Source organism: Miniopterus schreibersii, assembly GCF_964146895.1.
Source record: "Miniopterus schreibersii genome assembly, chromosome: 2".
In the NCBI taxonomy this organism is placed as follows: domain Eukaryota; kingdom Metazoa; phylum Chordata; class Mammalia; order Chiroptera; family Miniopteridae; genus Miniopterus; species Miniopterus schreibersii.
Genome location: NC_138102.1, coordinates 131,143,052 through 131,160,934, shown reverse-complemented (window position 1 = coordinate 131,160,934; position 17,883 = coordinate 131,143,052). Strand labels below are relative to the sequence as shown.

Sequence of the window (17,883 nt, the reverse complement as noted above, 5' to 3'; positions counted from 1 at the left end):
TGCTGTATGGTTTCAGAAATCCAAAAATGATCTTTCTTTTTTTATATCCTTTGCACTTTCTTAACATGCTGTATCCTAAGCTAGTTACAGGCAACAATACTTATTTGCTTAAAGATTATACTTTGAATTTGGCTAAGGATTAACCCGCAGAGAACTACACGTCCCTGTGGTTTGAGAGGGCCCTTCTTAATCTACGTTTGATTGACGGGGTCTGTTAGTTCCCCTCGGAGTTTTATTTTAACATTATATTAATCCAAAGCATTCCGAGTCCTTTGCTGTTGATGTTCTGTTCTGGGACGAAGCTCTCTTTCACTGTATTTTAGAAGTTTACGTGCAGCAGTGTAATGAGAGGTTTTCATTACAGGCTTCTGAAAGGTGTAACCATCTCTTAACTACAGAGCTCAGCATCTCGGGGCACTGTTAGTTTTGTGTGCCAAGTTGACCAAACTCTGCAGACTTACCATGTGCACAGACTTAATAGAAATGGAATCTCAGAACTGTCTAAATAAGCAACTTGGAGGGCTTTGCTCTCTGTTCAGCAGAACAGTCGTTATGAAAGCCACGCCTCTATCAGGGATGTCCTCAGACTCTCCACAGTTGATAACTAAGGAAGAGTCTCATGGGGGGAGCAGCTGGGTCTGTGGGCCTAACGCTTGTCCTCTGGGGTTCACTTTTTGTCAGCAACCCAGGAGCACAGAGCTGGGCCCCGGTGAGGGAGCTGGGGCTTCCCCTGGCTGTGGTGGCAGTAAGGCGTCCGAGAGACAGCAGTGGCAGGGGAGAGTTTAGAGGGAGCAATCAAGGCCATGAAGCATAGCTGTCCTCCTGGATTAGATCAGAGTTGACTTGTTTTTTGGATGAGAATGGGTTTCCTCAGATCACTATTCACAGGATTAAGAGAATTAGGAGACTCGGGTTTAGAAAATGGTCTTGGGGAAATTATTTAAATTCCCTGTGCCTTAGTTTCCCTGTGAGCAAATGGAAATATTAAGGCCTGGGTCCTTCCCATCACAAAGGGGCAGATGTTTAAAACAGAAAGGAGCCCTGGCTGGTGTGGCTCAGTTGGTTGGGAGCCCTCCCATGTACCGAAAAGTTTGGCTTCCTAGTGGTTGGGGTTCCATCTCCTGTGGGGGGGGTGCAGGAGACAGCCAGGAATGTCCCTTCGCACATCGATGTTTCTCTCTCTCTCTCCCTGTCCCTTCCTCTCTCTCTGAAACTCAATAAAAATTTCTTTTTTAAAAAACGGAAAGGATTTTAAGCTTTTTTTTAAAAAAAACATACCTTTATTGATTTCAGAGAGAGGGAAGGAGGGGGCGAGAGAGAGAGAGAAACATCAATGATGAGAGAGTCATTGATTGGCTGCCTAGTCTGCAACCTGGGCATGTGCCCTGACCAGGAATCGAACCCAGATCTCCTGGATCCTAGGCTCAGCTGCTGAGCCACGCCCGGCCGGGCGGATTTTAAGCTTTTATATGGGAAATGCATGTGCAAAATATTACTCATTTATTAAGATGCAGAAAAATATGCTGCTAACAGCACTAAAGAGTAACATGCATAATTGATATTCAGTTCTTCTTATGAAAATATAGTGATCAACCATGTTTGCAAGAGTATGAACCCTAAGGAGCAGCTGGTTTCTGGGTATCAACATTTAGTTCTTAGCCAGGAGATGCCTCAAGGGAGACAAGAGTCTTGCAGTTTGCTTGGTTTCCCAAAAGATTTCCAGACAGCTGCTTGTTTCCTTTCCCTTTTTATGAATGGCAGTAGCATTGTGCTTCCGTCTGCATTTTTCTCCCAAAGCCATTCATAAAAAAATAAAAACAATCCAAATAACAACAACAGGAAAGTTTCTGGGCGCGGCCTGGCGCGGGTGGGCGGCCCTGAAAGCGCTCAAGGGCCGGTTTGTTCGGCGAGGTGCCCTGGGGGGGGCGCTGCTGGAGGCTCTGACGCGGACTCGGCCGGCGGCCAGCGCTGCAGCGGCTCAGGCATTGTCTTCCCCCCATTGAAGTGTCAGGACCTAATTCATGGAAAACTGGGTGAGCTGGCAGCCCTTGCAGAGCATTTCATTGAGCCCGAGCGCGCGGAGTCACGTGGACGCGGGCCCGGCGGGAAAGGCGGGGCTGGGAGCGCGGGGGCGGCTCAGCTGGGGGCTGCAGGCTGAGCTGGGGGGCTGCAGGCTCGGCTGGGGGGGGCTGCAGGCTCGGCTGGGGGCTGCAGGCTCGGCTGGGGGGCTGCAGGCTCAGCCGGGGGCTGCACGGGTGGGCGGGGAAGAGGGGAGCAGAAGGGCGGCTGCCCTCGCCGAGGCCCCTTTCACGGGGACACTTGTCTCCCAGCACGCTGAGCCCCAAAGGCAGAAGGCCTCACCCGCCTGGGCTCATGCCACCTGCAGGAAACATCCTCTCCAAGTGTGGGCTTTGGGATGTCAGCTGCGCTGTGATTCAAAGTCAAAGGAAGAACTTATTTTCCATGAACAAAAGCACCGTGCCATTTCTTTTATTTTCAGTCTGTTCGTCTTTTTTAAAAGCTGTGAGGATTTTTGGATATATTTAATACTGCAGCAATAAGATGTTACAGCATCACAGAAATTCTGAGGGGAAGGAAAAAAGATGGGAACTCTACCCCTTCCACAGCATGGTGCATTTTCTCTAACTTCTGTTGTTTGGAAGAACTGTGGCAGTTTTATTTCTTTTCTTTTTTTTTTTTTTTTTCCCACTTGAACCATGAAAGCATGTCACAAAGTGGCTCAATTGTATTCACAAATGTCAGTGATGTGTAGATGGAATAAGGAAGGCTTATGATATTCAGACATGAGGTGAGTCCTGGAAGTAATCTATCGGAAAGCCTCAGCTTCAAATCCACCTTTTATGACACAAAGAAAAACTTAATATTTTTCTAATACTCTAATTCTTGGAAAATTAATTTAGGCTGGGTAGAAAATTTCCCTCAGGTGTTTGACTTAAAAGTGGAGAGTTTTGCTCTACATGCACAATTACATAGATATAGATAGATATAAACGTAAGAATTAAATAGATATAGGTATAGATAAATAAGATATTGGCACAGATGGTATCTGCAAATGATACCATCAAGGAAGTGAACAAACCCACCCAGAGTGGAGTATTTGCAAACTGTATCCCCATGAGACTTGTATCCAGAACTCTCACAACTCAGTATGAAAAGACAAATAAATTTAAAGATGGGCAAAACATTTGAATAGATATTTCTTTAAAGAAGGTATATAAATGGCCAATAAGCTCATGAAAAGGTGCTCAACATCATTAGTCATTAGAGAAATTCAAATCAGAACAGTGATACTCAACTTTACACCCAGTAGGGTGTTTAAAAGGCAGACAGTAACAAGTTTTAGAGAAATTGGGACCCTCATATATTGCTGGTAGGAATGTAAATTGGTGCAGCTGCTTTGGAAAACTGACTGGCAGCTCCTCAAAAAGTTCAACATAGTTACCTGTGTGACCCAAAAATTCCACATATGTACCCGTGTGTGTGTGTATGGTGAAATTAAAACATATCCACATTAAAACTTATATGTACATGTGTTCATAGAAGCATTATTCATGATAGCCAAAAGGTGGAAATAACCCAGATGTCCATCAACTCATGGATGGATTAAAAAATGTAGTATATCCATACAATGGAATATTATTTGGCAACGAAAAGGAAAAAGCTACTGATACATGCTGCAGCATGGATGAGCCTAGAAAACACTGTGCTGAGTGAAAGACACCAGACTATAAGATACCATTTATTGCATGACTCCATTTACATGAAGTGTCCAGAACAGGCAAATTTATAGACAGGAAGTATATTAGTGGTGCGTTAGGGACGGGAGGCGACTAGGGAGGCAAGAAGAAATGGGGAATGGCCACTAGTGGGCATGAGGTTTCTTTTAAAGGAGGTGACAATATTCTAAAGTTAGATTGTGATGATGATTATGCAATCCTCTGAAAATACTAAAAAACTTTTAATTATACACTGCATTTGGGTGAATTTTATGGTATGTGCTTTATATCTCAATAAAGCTCTTTTAAAAAACCAAAATATTAACAAATTAGGCCCTTTTCCTCCTCAAGTTTTATGGTATTCATACAAAAAAACCAAACAACAACAAAACCAAAGTGAATGAAATAGCAAGTTTATTTTGATGTAGCTGCTATAAATATGTACACTTAATTTTTTTCATTACGTATGTTTTCCCTTGAACTATAACAGTTCTTTTTTTTTTTGTTCTTTTTTAGCCACAACAAGTTGTTCAGAAGAAGCCTGCTCAGGTAAGAGATGGTCATTGTGACTTCTTTCCTCCCAACTAATAGAAAAAGTGAAAAACAAGTCCCCAAATTAAACCTTTAATTAGTATTTTTCTAGTTTGATTACATCAGCATTGCGGTATTCTCAACAATTTGTTGTATCCTTCAGGAAAAGTCAGAAATACACAGTCGGAGATTGTCATTAAAAACCCTAAGAGATCAAGACCTTTACTTAAGTGACCAGGCAAACATAAAAGTTTAAAAAAATAGAATTTTTATTTCAGTGCTTTGTGTATGAAACATATATCTAATTGTATGTGTTTTACCAATCCTTAAACATCAAATTTTATTCTTTCCACCTAACTATCCATATTTCATTGATTTGGTGTGGGACTTATTAGCTGCAAAATATTTCATGATTCATGACCGGAAACATATTTGTTCAATGAACTATTCCATAACATTAGATGATCCCAAAACGCCCCCCAGGGAAGGCTGGGGAACTGGGAAATTAAGTTACACCGGGTTTGCAGATTGATGAATTCTCAGGTCTTGCTTCAATGCCTGAGTCATAGTCTCTGAAGTCCTCGGATACATCAATATTAGGAACCAGCTTTACTTCTATTGTCCCACATGACTGGCCTTGTCCTAGCTGTAATCTATACGTGGAAACATAAGAATCATATTTATTGAGGAAGTATATCTTGAAGAAAGCAAAACCGAAGAATAAATTAATACGATTGCCAAGTATGCGAGCTGTTATTAAAGTATGAGAACGTCCTGCTGCTCCCCCCTTCTGGGTTTAAGGAGAAGGTCGAGGGATCTGGATGTATCATGCAGAACGGGCTGAAGTAAGTTTTTTAAGCAGTGTCATGGGTTACCAAGTTCTTTGTAGATCTCTTTCATATAATTTAAAATATGTATGGGCTCTGGCCGGTGATTCAGTTGGTTGGAGTGTCATTCCCATACACCAAAAGGTGGCAAGTTTGATTCATGGTCAGGGCCCATAACCTAGGTTGTAGGTTTGATCCCCAAATCAGAGCACATAAGGGAGGCAACCTATCAGTGTTCCTCTCTCCCTCTCTCTCTCATCGATAAACATATCGTCAGGTAAGGACAAAAAAAAATCTGTGGGCTCTTTTCCCTAGAGTCTCAAAAAAAGTACCTGCACTCTGTTCTCTTGGGACATTGTCACCTTGCCTGGGAAAAATCAACCACAATATTATGTGTTTACTGTTTCCTAAAAATGCTGCTTGGAAGAGAATTGAAGCTTCTAAACATGTGCAAGCATGCAGAAAATATGTATCCAAATAATTACAGATGTGCTTTAAAATAAAAGCAGAGCTACTATGGTTACCATGACAAAAATCATTCTCACGGCTGCTCCCATACCTAAAAACTGAGAGTGGTAGGAGGCTCTGAAAAGAAATACCCAACGTTTGAGCGTTTGTATGCGATATTGAACAAAATGAAATCGAAACAAGCACTTGACATTTTAAGTAGGACATCTCAAATATTTTGAGCCTCTCACCCTTCATCAATAAGAAAATCAAGAGGAAGTGAATTTGTGATTCTGCATTTGAGTCAAAGGATCCTGCGGTGCTCACGGTTGCATGGGAGCCTGTGAACAGCAGATTCGCCCCCTTACGCGGGCTGTTAGCCGCACTGTTCGGGTCCCTCTTCGCGGCGTTGCGGGGAAGCAGCGGCAAACAGCAGCACAGCCCCTTAGCTGAGAAATGTGCCATCTAGTTCGGAGGTTCGTAACCTTGGCTCTGGAATTAGAATAACCTGGTGATTACACACGTGCACACACACACACACACAGTAGGTCCCCCTCATCCGCAGGGAATGCGTACCGAGACCCCCAGTGGGCGCCTGAAACTGTGGGTAGCACTGAACCCTACATATACCTGTACTATGTTTCCTCCTACACGTACACACCCATGATAGTTTTAACTTATAAATTAGGCACAGTAAGAAATTAATAATAACTAATTATAAATACAACGATTATAACAATTTATTATAATAAAAGTTATGTGAATGCGTTCTCTCTCAACCTCTGACAACCAATCTGATTATGTAGGTGGCTGCTAAGTGACTAACGGGGGTGGGGGGGGGGGTATTCCGGACAAAGGGGCGATTCACGTCCCAGTCACGCCCCAGGCGGGATGGAGTGGGACAGTGTGAGATTCACCATGCTGCTCAGAACAGCACACAATCTAAAACTTATTATTTCTGAAATTTTCCACTTAATATATTAGGGCCAAGGTTGACTGCAGATAACTGAAACCACAGAAAGCAAAACCACAGATAAGGAGGACTATGTATATGGGGGGTATGTGTGTGTGTGTGTGTGAGTGACCATGTATATCTAAGTGGTTATTACAAATATCACCATGTATATGCCGTATACATTTATATATCACCATATACATGGCACATGTATCTCAAGTATATACACCAGGTGGTGTGTGGCATGTGCTAGAACTGGCTGTTGCGAGCCGGTTGTGAGCATCTTTTCCATATCTACGTTCAGCAATGTCAAGTAGGTAGTTTGAAATCCACTATGTTGGAAATATTTACACCGTGAAAATTGACAAATACTACAAATCTGGACTTATTTTCCCTGGAGAGGAAGTCGTTAAATATTTACCTACATGCCAATGGCCCCACCCTTCCGTGATTCTGATTATTTGGTCGGGAGACTCAAACATCAGCATTTGTTACGAACGCCCCAAGTGATCCTAATGTGCAGCCAGGGGTGACGGTGCTCAGTGAACACACATGACAAGAGGTTTGAACATCTGAAACACAGAATATCAACGTTTATGAGGTATATGGAGGATACAGAATGACACAAGGGGATCATTCAGGAGATGATTCCTGGAAGAGCTTTGATTTGTTGTTTAGCTGCAAACGGGAAGATGGAGACAGATTGGGGGAAAGAAAGGAAGACCTTATAGATGAGATGAATGACTGTTCAGAAGTAGAGAGGCAGAAACAAATAGACCACATGTGGAGATTGCTGGAACTGATTGCAGATTGGGCAGGAATAACACCAAGAAATGATATAAGTGAAATCAAAAAATTTTCCCAAGGCAATCCGGAATATCCAGGAAGCCACAGATGGATGGGCTTGGTCTTCACTGATCAGTCTGGCTGCCTCACAGACCCAGCTCCAGATTTGCCCTTGAAAGGAGAGTTCAGACTCAGAAACAGAAAAAAAAAATAGCATGAGCTCATTGGGCTTCTTAATCTACATCGCCTAAGGACACAGTGATGAATTATATAAACACCGGGACTACAGGGAAGTTCATGGAGGATAATGTAAATTTTACACTACATTCAAAAGAATCTCTTCCTTTTTCATCTGTTTCTTTCAAAATACCCTCCCAGATGGCTTTTCCATGTGGCAGTCTGGATTACCTCAGGCTCATATCCTTCCTCCATCAACAGTACTTTAAGGGGTTACATGTAGATCCTGTTGTTAGGTGGTAAAGATTTCAGCACAATTATACATTTTACATCTAAAGGAAAAGGCTCAGAGGTGTGTAAGGAGGCCCAGGCTTTGCTTTCTAGCCTCATCCCTGGGCAGATTAATCTCTGTGTGCCCTACGTATCCACCTATGAAATGGGAAAATAACACCTCTTTCCTTACTCTCAAGAACATTTTGAGAGAGAGTGCTGTTATGTTCTGACTTATTTTTGGATGCCAGGGTTTTTTTTTAATTTCCAGAGGTGTATATTCTTGAAAATTTTAGAATTCTAATTAGTTTAAAACTGCTATCCTTTTTACTGCAAGTGTTTTTATTGCTTGTTTTAAAATAAGGGTGTTTTTTAACTGTAATTGCTACATCCCATCATTAGGACTCAAGCAGTCAGAGTCACTTTCCCCGCATGTCACATGTATCTAGAATTACAAAGGCTCTATTGAGGAGGATCGTAAATCTGTCAAATTTGGAAATCTCTGAGCTTCAGGATTGCTATATCCTGAAACTGGAATACAAAGTGACAAAATCCACTCTGAGGAGACAAATTCAGGATTATAACAAATCTCAAAATTTAGATACTTGTGTTTGTGTATATAAGTACATGTGTCCAGGGAGGAATAGAAGTTTAAGGGGAACCCTACTGGGAGGGGTTGTGATTGGACAATCCACCAGCTGCCATCAGCTGCAAACACCCAGTGTGTCTCACAATCCTAATGGGAAAGTTAGAGTCTCTTATAGATATAAAGGGAATAATCTGTAATATTCACATTAACTTTTTTAAAATTCCAAAACCAGTTGGAAACAAAAGTTCACTAGGGAACTCTACTGTATTCTTGTTTTTATTTAAAGTGACAAAATAGGCAATCAACAAAAGTTAGCTAATTTCCTAGTTTTTAACAATTTGAAGCGGTTGAATTCTCAGCCCCATGGGTTACATTTTTAACTTTAGTAGGAAATAGCGGTAGGTTCTGTTGCTGTCACTGTTTTAATTTTTAAAACACCATAAAAGTACCAGGTTATCCTCATTGATTGAGGCAGCTTTGTTTCCCGAGTTATTTTGATAAGAATACGTCTCGCCCTGGCCGAGTGGCTCAGGTCATTGGAGTGTCTTCCCCTGCACCAAAGGGTCGTTGGTGTGATTCCCGGTCAGCGCACATATACGGGTTGTGGTCGGATCCCTGGTCAGGGCGCATACGGGAGACAGCCGATTGCTCCTCTCACATCGATGTTTCTCTCCCGCTCCCTCTCCCTTCCTCTCTCTCTGGAATCAATGAAAAACATATCCTCTGGTAAGGATTTAAAAAATAATAATACATAAGAATACATCTCACTCCGTCTTAGACTTCTAACAAGGTTTTGCTGGTTTATCAGATATCTTACTGTTTCTTGATTTCCCCCTTTTAATGCCTTAAACTAAGATTAGAATTGAGTCCTTATATATAATTCAGACTTTTTTCCCCTCACTGTAGCCCTACCCAAAGGGTAAAAACAGGCTTTTAAAATCCCAACAGTTATCCCTCCTTTCCACCCAATTTCTTCATTGTGGTACAGCCCTGGTAAGCTACACCTCCAGCAGTTAAGACAAGTAGAAACCCACTCCTTTCAATCTCCCAGTGAGAGAGCTGGCAGGTTTTTGGTTTCTGAGAGACTGGGAACAAAGCTATCTGTTTTGAAATAGAGTTTTTACCTGCAAGTAACATCTCCTGCGGGCGATGTGTGTCAGGGAGGAGAAATCTCAGGAAGCCTTGGTTATCAGATTTTTTTTTCTCCCCTTCCAAAAAAATTTTTTTAAATTGAATGTTTTTACAGAGACTTCAAGGGCAGTTTTAAGGATGTTTATATTTCAGACAACCTAAACATTGTTTGGAGCAAAATGAGAGATTTCATTTTGGGACAAGCAAGTTGATGAATTGCAGTCAGCATCTTGTTCTCAAAGAAGGCATTTTTACTGGGGGCTTTTAGTCTAGACACGCAGAAGGAAGGAGGCGGAGAAGGGGAGAGCGTTCTCGCTGTAACACTCATCTTTTACATGGCACCTTGGTCAGCGCAGTAAATAGTTCATAATAAATCAGACTTGCAAATGGTCAGTCTCTGCGCACTCAGGGAGCCTAGTGATTTACACTGCCTCAGTCATAAAGAGCACTGATTTATTTTCCTCCTCATGGTCTTTCAAGCTGGTAAAGCATTTTGTGGGCCAGTAAATGTTTGGTACCAACTGGTAAAACATGAAGAATTATATCAAAGTCTGCCCCGAGTGGCACCGTTTTGTTGTATAGGAAACACTTTTTGATTCCACCCCTGACCCTTGACATTGCAAAGGTCAAGGGAGAGGGAGAGAGAAAAGTAGAAACCAAGGAACATTTAACCCTACAGTAAAGTAGCTGAAGGGTATAACACCACAGCGGGAGGGCAGGGGAACATAGCAGAACGATTATTAACTATAAACATATGAAGTAATTAGCTAGCAGTTGTAAGAGGAATATCGGCAAGATGAATCTAGCTGTTTGTTGGCCGGGATGTCTTGTAGGGATGACATCAACTTCTAATGGAAGGGAAAGAACATCACTCAGTTCAGGGCAGCAGATAAAACTCCAAAAGGAAAAAATTAGTGTTCTTGGACTTGACAGATTTCATATAGTTTTTAAAAGTATAATTGTTTTTCATGGTGTGGTGAAGTCTGTGGGTTAGACTAAAAATAAAAAATAAATAAAATGGCAATGTCTGCCTGCTTTTTCTCTGCATTCTGATGTGGGTTGGACATAAAGCAATTATTAAATATGTAAACTTTCTTATTATCAGCCAAATTTGCTGACCCAAATTAATATGAATTACAATAACTGGCTTTAAAACATGATCCTTCAAAGAAAATCCTTAATCTTTGAATGCAATTATGTTGCTTTATCCAGGATATTCCTTTATGTGCAGGAAATGTTTGTTGGACACTCAGGTGTCCATTAAATAATTACCTGTTGACTCACTATTGTGATCAAAAGTCCTAGGGTAATGACAAACGATTGGTGCAATAAGGATTAACATCCAGGAGTGTTCTGTTCCCTGGCAACACATACAAGTCATGCAAAGTTATATACACAAAGAGAAAAGGTTTCTCCTAGTCTGTTCATCAATAAACACATCTGGCATATAACCAGTAAGCAGCCTTCACCATAACCATAAAACTACTTTGCACAAAAACAAGAATATCCCTCAAAAGTTTTGGAACTGTTGAAATAAATTTCCTTCTTCTGAGTGCTTCCTTCATGCAAAAACCCTTTTGCTATATATACCTTTAGCTATTTTTTATACATGAGGCTCCTTCAGTAAGAATTAGAACTGACATGGGAAGTTGATGAAGCTCGTAATCTCAGAAATCATGACTGACTTATAGGATCCTGAAACTTGCAATTAGTGTAGACATAAAATGATTTCCCGCTCTGAAAAAAATGTGATTCCCTTCAGGTGATTTTTTTTTTTAAATGTATCTTTATTGATTTCAGAGAGAGGAAAGGAGAGGGAGAGAGAGAGAGAAACATCAATGATGAAGAGAGTCATTGATTGAGCCCGCAACCCGGGCATGTGCCCCGCCGGGAATCGAACCCCAATCTCCTGGGTCCTGGGTTGATGCTCAGCCGCTGAGCCACCCCCAGCCGGGCTGTTGGCCATATTTTCAATGATGGAACGCTGATTGAGGGCACAAAAGACACAAACAGAAGGGCATTTTAGAAACCTAAGATGTCTTATTTGTTTTTTGTTTGTTTGTTTTGGAGGCATTGTTTAATCTTTTGTTTTTTTCTTTCCCAAAAAATCTATTATTGAGTCACAGGTAAAAAAAGAAACACAGAATGAATAACTGTAATTAATAATCACAGTTCCAAATTATAGTCCTGTAAGATTTTTACTTTTTTTTCAAAGATTTCCCATTTGTTTGTCCCATTTTTTCTCACACCCTGCGTGGCAGGTAGATGGGTATTGTCACTACCGGTCTCACACAGCAGGAGTAAGACGTGAGTTAGACAACCCGTTCATCCCAGAGTTGGTGCTCTGGTCAGTCACATCTAGAATCTGCCTTCTTTATTTAAGCACCCCCCAATAAGATATTTCAATTGACTGTATTAAGCTGATGGTACCACATGCACAATAGTCCTGATACTTGTATATTTTTATATGCATAAAGCTAAAATAAAGACAAGATGAGATACAAATGCCATAAACATCCCAAGTACTTAGGTCTCCTTTTGAAAAACAGATTTGCCTTCTAGCATTTCCACCAGAATCCCTTGCACTTGCCAGATTCTATGGTTTATATATGTTCCATTTAATATGTGAAAACCTGATATAAAGTTTTCCTAGTTGGAGGAGGTAGTCACTTTCCATTAAGTTAAACAGTCCCAATCCATTCAAAGTTAAACTATCTGACAGAGAAATAGAAAAACTTGGCTTTGTGGTCTTGTGGGAGGGGGCGGAATGGCTGTTGGTTTCTGGTTATTGCTGCCGACGAGAGCCCATTATTTCTGTCCTGAGAGCACTGGCTCAAGATAGTTGTGAACATGAAAATCTCCTAAATGTGTCACTCCAAGTCCTTAAGGAATCAAACCTATTAATATGACAAAAGGAATATGTCATAAAACCATAACTACTCTTTCTATATTACCAGATTTTTGTAGGGTTTGGGGCAAGAATAACCTAAATTACAAGTGTGTTTTTAGCCTGCAACATTTTATGGTAAGAGTTGCAGAGTTCTTTGCAATCAAGGGGGAAAAAGAAGGACTGATTAAAGCCAACACGAACTCCTTACTCTACACACAGAGGGACTTCATGGTGACACAACTGCTCCAGTTTGCAGGGAGAATATTTCCATTTCTTGGTTCTATTAAGAATCCACTGGCGGCTTGCATTGCAGACCTGCTGTTTAGTCTGCAGGTGAAAATTAAACCCAAAGCTTTAGCTCTTGCCTTAAACTCTGAGCATTCCTCCAGCGCACACCCTTACCCATGTCTGTCTGCTGAGATCTAGGATTCAACTCTTCAGACATCTTAAAACTCCATCAAGCATTAGGGGATAGGGTTGGATATTGGACTGTCTTCTCCTTTGAGTTAATCAGTGGACGTGTACCCAAAGTATATGCCACGTGCATTCTGGCGAACCAAATGAAAAGAATGGAGATATGTGCCAACCACATTTCTAGGTTGTAGTGGGCTTTTGTCCAAACTTAACCAAAGCAATGAAAGAGTTACATTTATTAAATTCCCCCCCTTTTTTTTCATTTACAAAAGAAAAACTAAGGCAAAATGAGTGCAATTTTCCAATAGTCATAATAAAAATATAGTTCTCCAACTCTGCCCACTTTCCTTTCCTGCCAAAAAACCCCCCATGTTTCACCTCGGTATGGCGCAGCCTCAGTTGTCTTTGTAAAATAAGTGCGTGAATGGTGGGGAGCTGTTCAGTATTTAGAGCCCTGAGTGGCTAGAGCTCACAAAAATGTCACTGTGCACTTGCACTTTGAAAAGTCCTTTTATCCTACATTCCAGGACGAAGCCTTCTTGACCAGACTGCTGCTGTTTGGCCTTCCCACCTCCGTGACTAGCCCCTAATGAAATGTATATAATTCTTGGCTACAACATTTCAATCTCCTTATTGAGTCAATGCTACTCTTTAAGGGCTACACAAGCTCCAAGGTCCTTTGGCTTATGTGGCAAGCGTGAAGCATTTCAGTCAGTATCTCAAGGTGCAAGCTATTGTCTACAATAAGCAAGAATGTCTTCTAAGTCCATGAAGGGGACTGAATCTGATAACTACTCTGCTAATTACTACTCTGCTCTGGGAATAAGAGTCTTTGGGGACATCAGAGCCAGCTGCTTGTCCCCTGCACCCCCGGTTTCTGTCCGCTGTCTGCACCACAGGAGAGCCCCCTGTGAAGTCTGCGCAGCCAGGGCGCAGGGCAGGCAGGGCGGGTTTCCCACTTTCTGTCTGACGGGGAGGGTTTTTCTTCTTTTAATGACATGCACACTTTTGTCTCAGCAACCAAGTCCCTGGAAAGGTGAGGCCTGCAGAGGTGAGAAGTGCCTCACGCCCTGCCAGCGTCATCGCTTGGCAGCCATGCTGTCCCGTGGAGAGTGGCCAGTCAGGGCTGTGCAAAGACGAGCTTGCTCGCCTCTAACTAGCCTTTTGAGAAAACCACCCTTTTGAGCATGTGAGAGCCACGTTCCTTCCCAAAGGTCAATGGAGTGTGCGCCCCCGCCCTCTGAGACTGTACCCAGTACTCTCACAACTATGAGTAGAAGAATTTCAAGGTCAGTGGAAAGATACCTAAATAAAACAACTGTCTGTGTTGTGTTAAGAACCGTTAAGGAAACAGTGAGACTGACCATCGTTTTTAGCTGAGTTGTGTCTAAGGGGTTTGAATAAACCACTTACATATCAGGAGCTTCAAGAGCTCAGATTAAACAAAGTTTCTGGGAATGTTTTGAACGCTGATCACATTCCATCTACTACAAGGTCTCTGTAAGTTCATGGCCTGAAAATTCTATTTCCTTCCAGATTTGGAAGTACTTTGGTTTCCAGATAGTACAGAAAAACCGAGCCGTTGGAAGTGGAATAATTACAGCGAGATCCAGGAGGTTTTCCAGCTTGACTGAGTTCTATTAATTGATCAACCATTGAGAAGAAGGAATAAAATATACCCGCCAGCTTTTACGCTGTGGCCTGTTTCAGAGTAATAACCTAAGTCCACACCTCCTGTCCATAATGAGAAGTGAGTCATTTGGGGACGGATGAAGAGTGTATCTGCCAAACAGCTTAGTGACTTTCTGGAACTTAAATATTAAGTGAAAAGAGAAGGCCACAGGGCAGCCGAGCCGTGGCTCGTCTCTCTCTCGTCTGTCCGTGGCTTTGATCATGGTGCATCCCCTCTGTGGCCAGGACTCCGTAGAGAATCTCAGGGTCGTGGCCTGGTGCCTATCAAGAGGTATAAACCCGCTGCTTAAATATATGAAGCGCGAAGTTTGGGGTTTGAGAGTGGAGGGGAGGTAGCTTCATACGGCCCACATTTCCCACATAACCCAAAGCAGACTAAACAAAACTGGTGTGAGATCTCGTGGCTCGATGCTGCCGTGGTTATATTTTCTAAGCTGTGATCCATTCATTTGTAGGCGTGTTTGTTCCCAGGATTTACAGCTCTCTGAGTCTTTGGGGGAAGAATGTGTGAAACCTTTGGCAAAGGGTTTGCCGTAAGCAGCGGCCTGCGATTAAAGCCCAGGATAGTTTGTGAGTGTGTAGGGGGGTGTGTGTGCGTGCGTGCGCATTCATGTGAGTGCCCGCCCGTTCGTGTGGGCTTTTTTCCTCCCGTTTGCTGCTTTTACGCAAAAGCGTCACACATGGTAGCATTTAGGAGCTCCTTCACAGCTGAAGTGTTTCAAACACTAATGAATGGAAGTTTGGTCATATAATGCAGACAAGCTTTAAGGCATGCGTTACTGAATGGTGTACTGTAGTGACCTGGGAAAGGAAGAGAGGTATAAATTGTGTCAGTTAGCCACCCAGACAAAATGAAGCCATGTGGAAAATCAAATCTATTAAAGTATGAAGACTGTTATAAGCTGTTTTAAGCTGGCCATTCTTAAAGGGGCTCAGTTTGCTGCCGGGGTAAATGTTTACCTCTTCTCCCAGATCTTTTTCACATGCCGTCTTATGAGACAGTGTGCAGCATTTGATAAAAATCATCCTCTCACTAACGACGCTTTTATCAGAAATGTTTATTGTCTCCGCTTTACCACCCATGTCCTGAGAGGTACTGCACATTTGTAAAATAAGCAAAGGGGAAGAGAACTGTGCGGCTCAAGCCAGCTTGCAGAGACTCCAACAAATTCCAGAACCACAAGGAATCAGAAAAAGGAAGAGAGAAGTAGGAATTAGATTAACATAAAGAAGAGGCCCTGCAAAAACATATATATTAGATTTTCTCTGCTTGGCCAGCCCGGCGTTAAATGTTCGGTAAATGTGGATTTAGCATTGAGATTGAGCAGTGAGGCCAAACTTTGGTCATTGTCTTAAAATGTGCTTGAATGCACATGAGACCAAGGAACCCGATTTAGAGAGGAAGTTAGGAGTCGGCTCTTGCCGCCTGAGATCAGGCTCCCTTGTGCGCCGCGTTGCCTCTGCCTGGTGGCGGGGCCTTTGTGGTCACACACAGGTTCTGGTGCTCGTCTGACTCCGCCCAAATCCTGGCCCTACTCACCCTGTAACTTTGGGTTTATTACTTGTTGCTCCTCGATTTCCTCACCTGTAAAATGGGAATAATAGCAGATATTCCCTAAAAGCTACTCATAGTCACCATAAAAGTATCAGCTATGATTACCAATATCTGAAGGACACGTATATTTTTGCCCTAAGTAAGTTATCTCCTGAACTTTCGTTTTCTTACTTGTACGCCGGTTTTTAAAACTGATGAGTGACATGCTATCGGGAAAAAAATTGACCCATTTCTCTTTTCCTCTAATTGGTGAGTAAGCGCACATGGGCCTGACATTCTCCGGACTGCAAGCAATGGAATTTGCTGACCGGCCTCCATGGTGTCAAGCCTTAAGTCAACAGTGGCTAATGACTGCTCTGGGGAAAAACACCACCTTGATCCCTCAATTACAGTTTCAGAAGCCCCGGGGACGAGGTGCTTGCCAGTCACGCACCTCAGAAGCAAGCACAGCGCGCTGTGGACGCGGGTCACCTCTGGATTGCCTGTGCGAACAGCCCGCACGGTGGGCCTAACGCTTGTGCCCTTTGTGTGTTCCAGGAGGAGACTGAAGAGACATCCTCACAAGAGTCTGCAGAAGAAGACTAGGGGGCGCCCACGTTTGATTTCTACCTCAGCAGCAGTTGGATCTTTTGAAGGGAGAAGACACTGCAGTGACCACTTACTCTCTATTGCCATGGTCTTTCCACTTTCATCTGGGGCGGGGCGGGGCGGGGCGGGGGCGGGGCGGGGCGGGGGGAGAAATCACATAACCTTAAAAAGGACTATATTAATCACCTTCTTTGTAATCCCTTCACAGTCCCAGGTTTAGTGAAAAACTGCTGTAAACACAGGGGACACAATTTAACAATGCAACATTTAATTACTGTTTTCTTTTTTCTTAACCTACTAATAGTTTGTTGATCTGATAAGCAGGAGTGGGTGGGTGAGGAAAACTGAATCAGGTTTAGTCGATCACTGCACTGCATACAAACCAGAATCGTGTCACCCCCGTGACGCTGGGCATTCACGTAGGACAGGCGCAGTGTGTGACACTGTCCGCCTCCAACGCCACCCAACCCGCTCGCGTAGTGAAGCTTCTGTGTAGGACACCAAAGATAGGAATAGATACGACTTCTCTCTTTTTCGTATAATCTTGTAGACACTTACTTGATGATTTTTAACTTTTATTTCTAAACGAGACGAAATGCTGATGTATCCTTTCATTCAGCTAACAGGCCAGAAAAGGTTATGCTCATTTTTCAAAAAGGGAAGTAAGCAAACAAGTGTCGCCACCTCCTATATTTATGGATATCACACATATCAGTAGGAGGCATACACGTACCCGTCGCACTCTTTCAGGAAAAACACTCGTCCGGGTAGAATCTACTTCCTACAGAGCCAAACGCCATTTAGCAATAAATCCCACTTGTCAACCCTCAACGCATTTAAGGAACCTAGACAAGTAAAATCACCTTCTTTGTAATTTAATGAAAAGGTACAAGAACAATGCATGATGAACTCACCGGAATTATGAGGTAGGAGGAGCGAAATCTAAATTTCTTTTGCTATAGTTATGCTACAATTTAAAAATCAAAAAAAGCAATCTCTCTGTCTCTCTCTCTGTCTGTCTCTTTCCATGTGTATCAGTTTCCGGTGAAAGACCTAAATACCACTTACCTCAAACTAAGCTTATGTGTTACTTCACATAACACGTTTTGACATAGGATGGCTGACTGAGGCGCCTTTCTTTGGCTTCAGCTCACCGTCTCTTCATTCAAACTGCACTTTTAGCCAGAGATGCAATATATCCCCACTACTCAATACTACCTCTGAATGTTACAATTAATTTACAGTCTAGTACTTTTTACATGCTGCTATACACAAACAATGCAAGAAAGAAAAA

At 42.4% G+C, this 17,883-nt stretch overlaps 1 protein-coding gene across 4 annotated transcripts in view; it reads left to right on the top strand.

Moving 5' to 3' along the window:
- The window catches only part of HMGA2 (high mobility group AT-hook 2), a 130,373-nt gene extending 113,663 nt beyond the window's left edge, over positions 1-16,710 (top strand). For all 4 annotated transcript variants that reach the window (XM_081129191.1, XM_081129192.1, XM_081129193.1 and 1 more), the window contains 2 exons: positions 4,254-4,286; positions 16,539-16,710. In XM_081129191.1, the coding sequence (XP_080985317.1) occupies positions 4,254-4,286; positions 16,539-16,586 (81 nt within the window). In that variant the 3' untranslated portion in view covers positions 16,587-16,710. The remainder of the gene's footprint in view (positions 1-4,253; positions 4,287-16,538) is intronic.
- Positions 16,711-17,883: the final 1,173 nt, after the last annotated feature.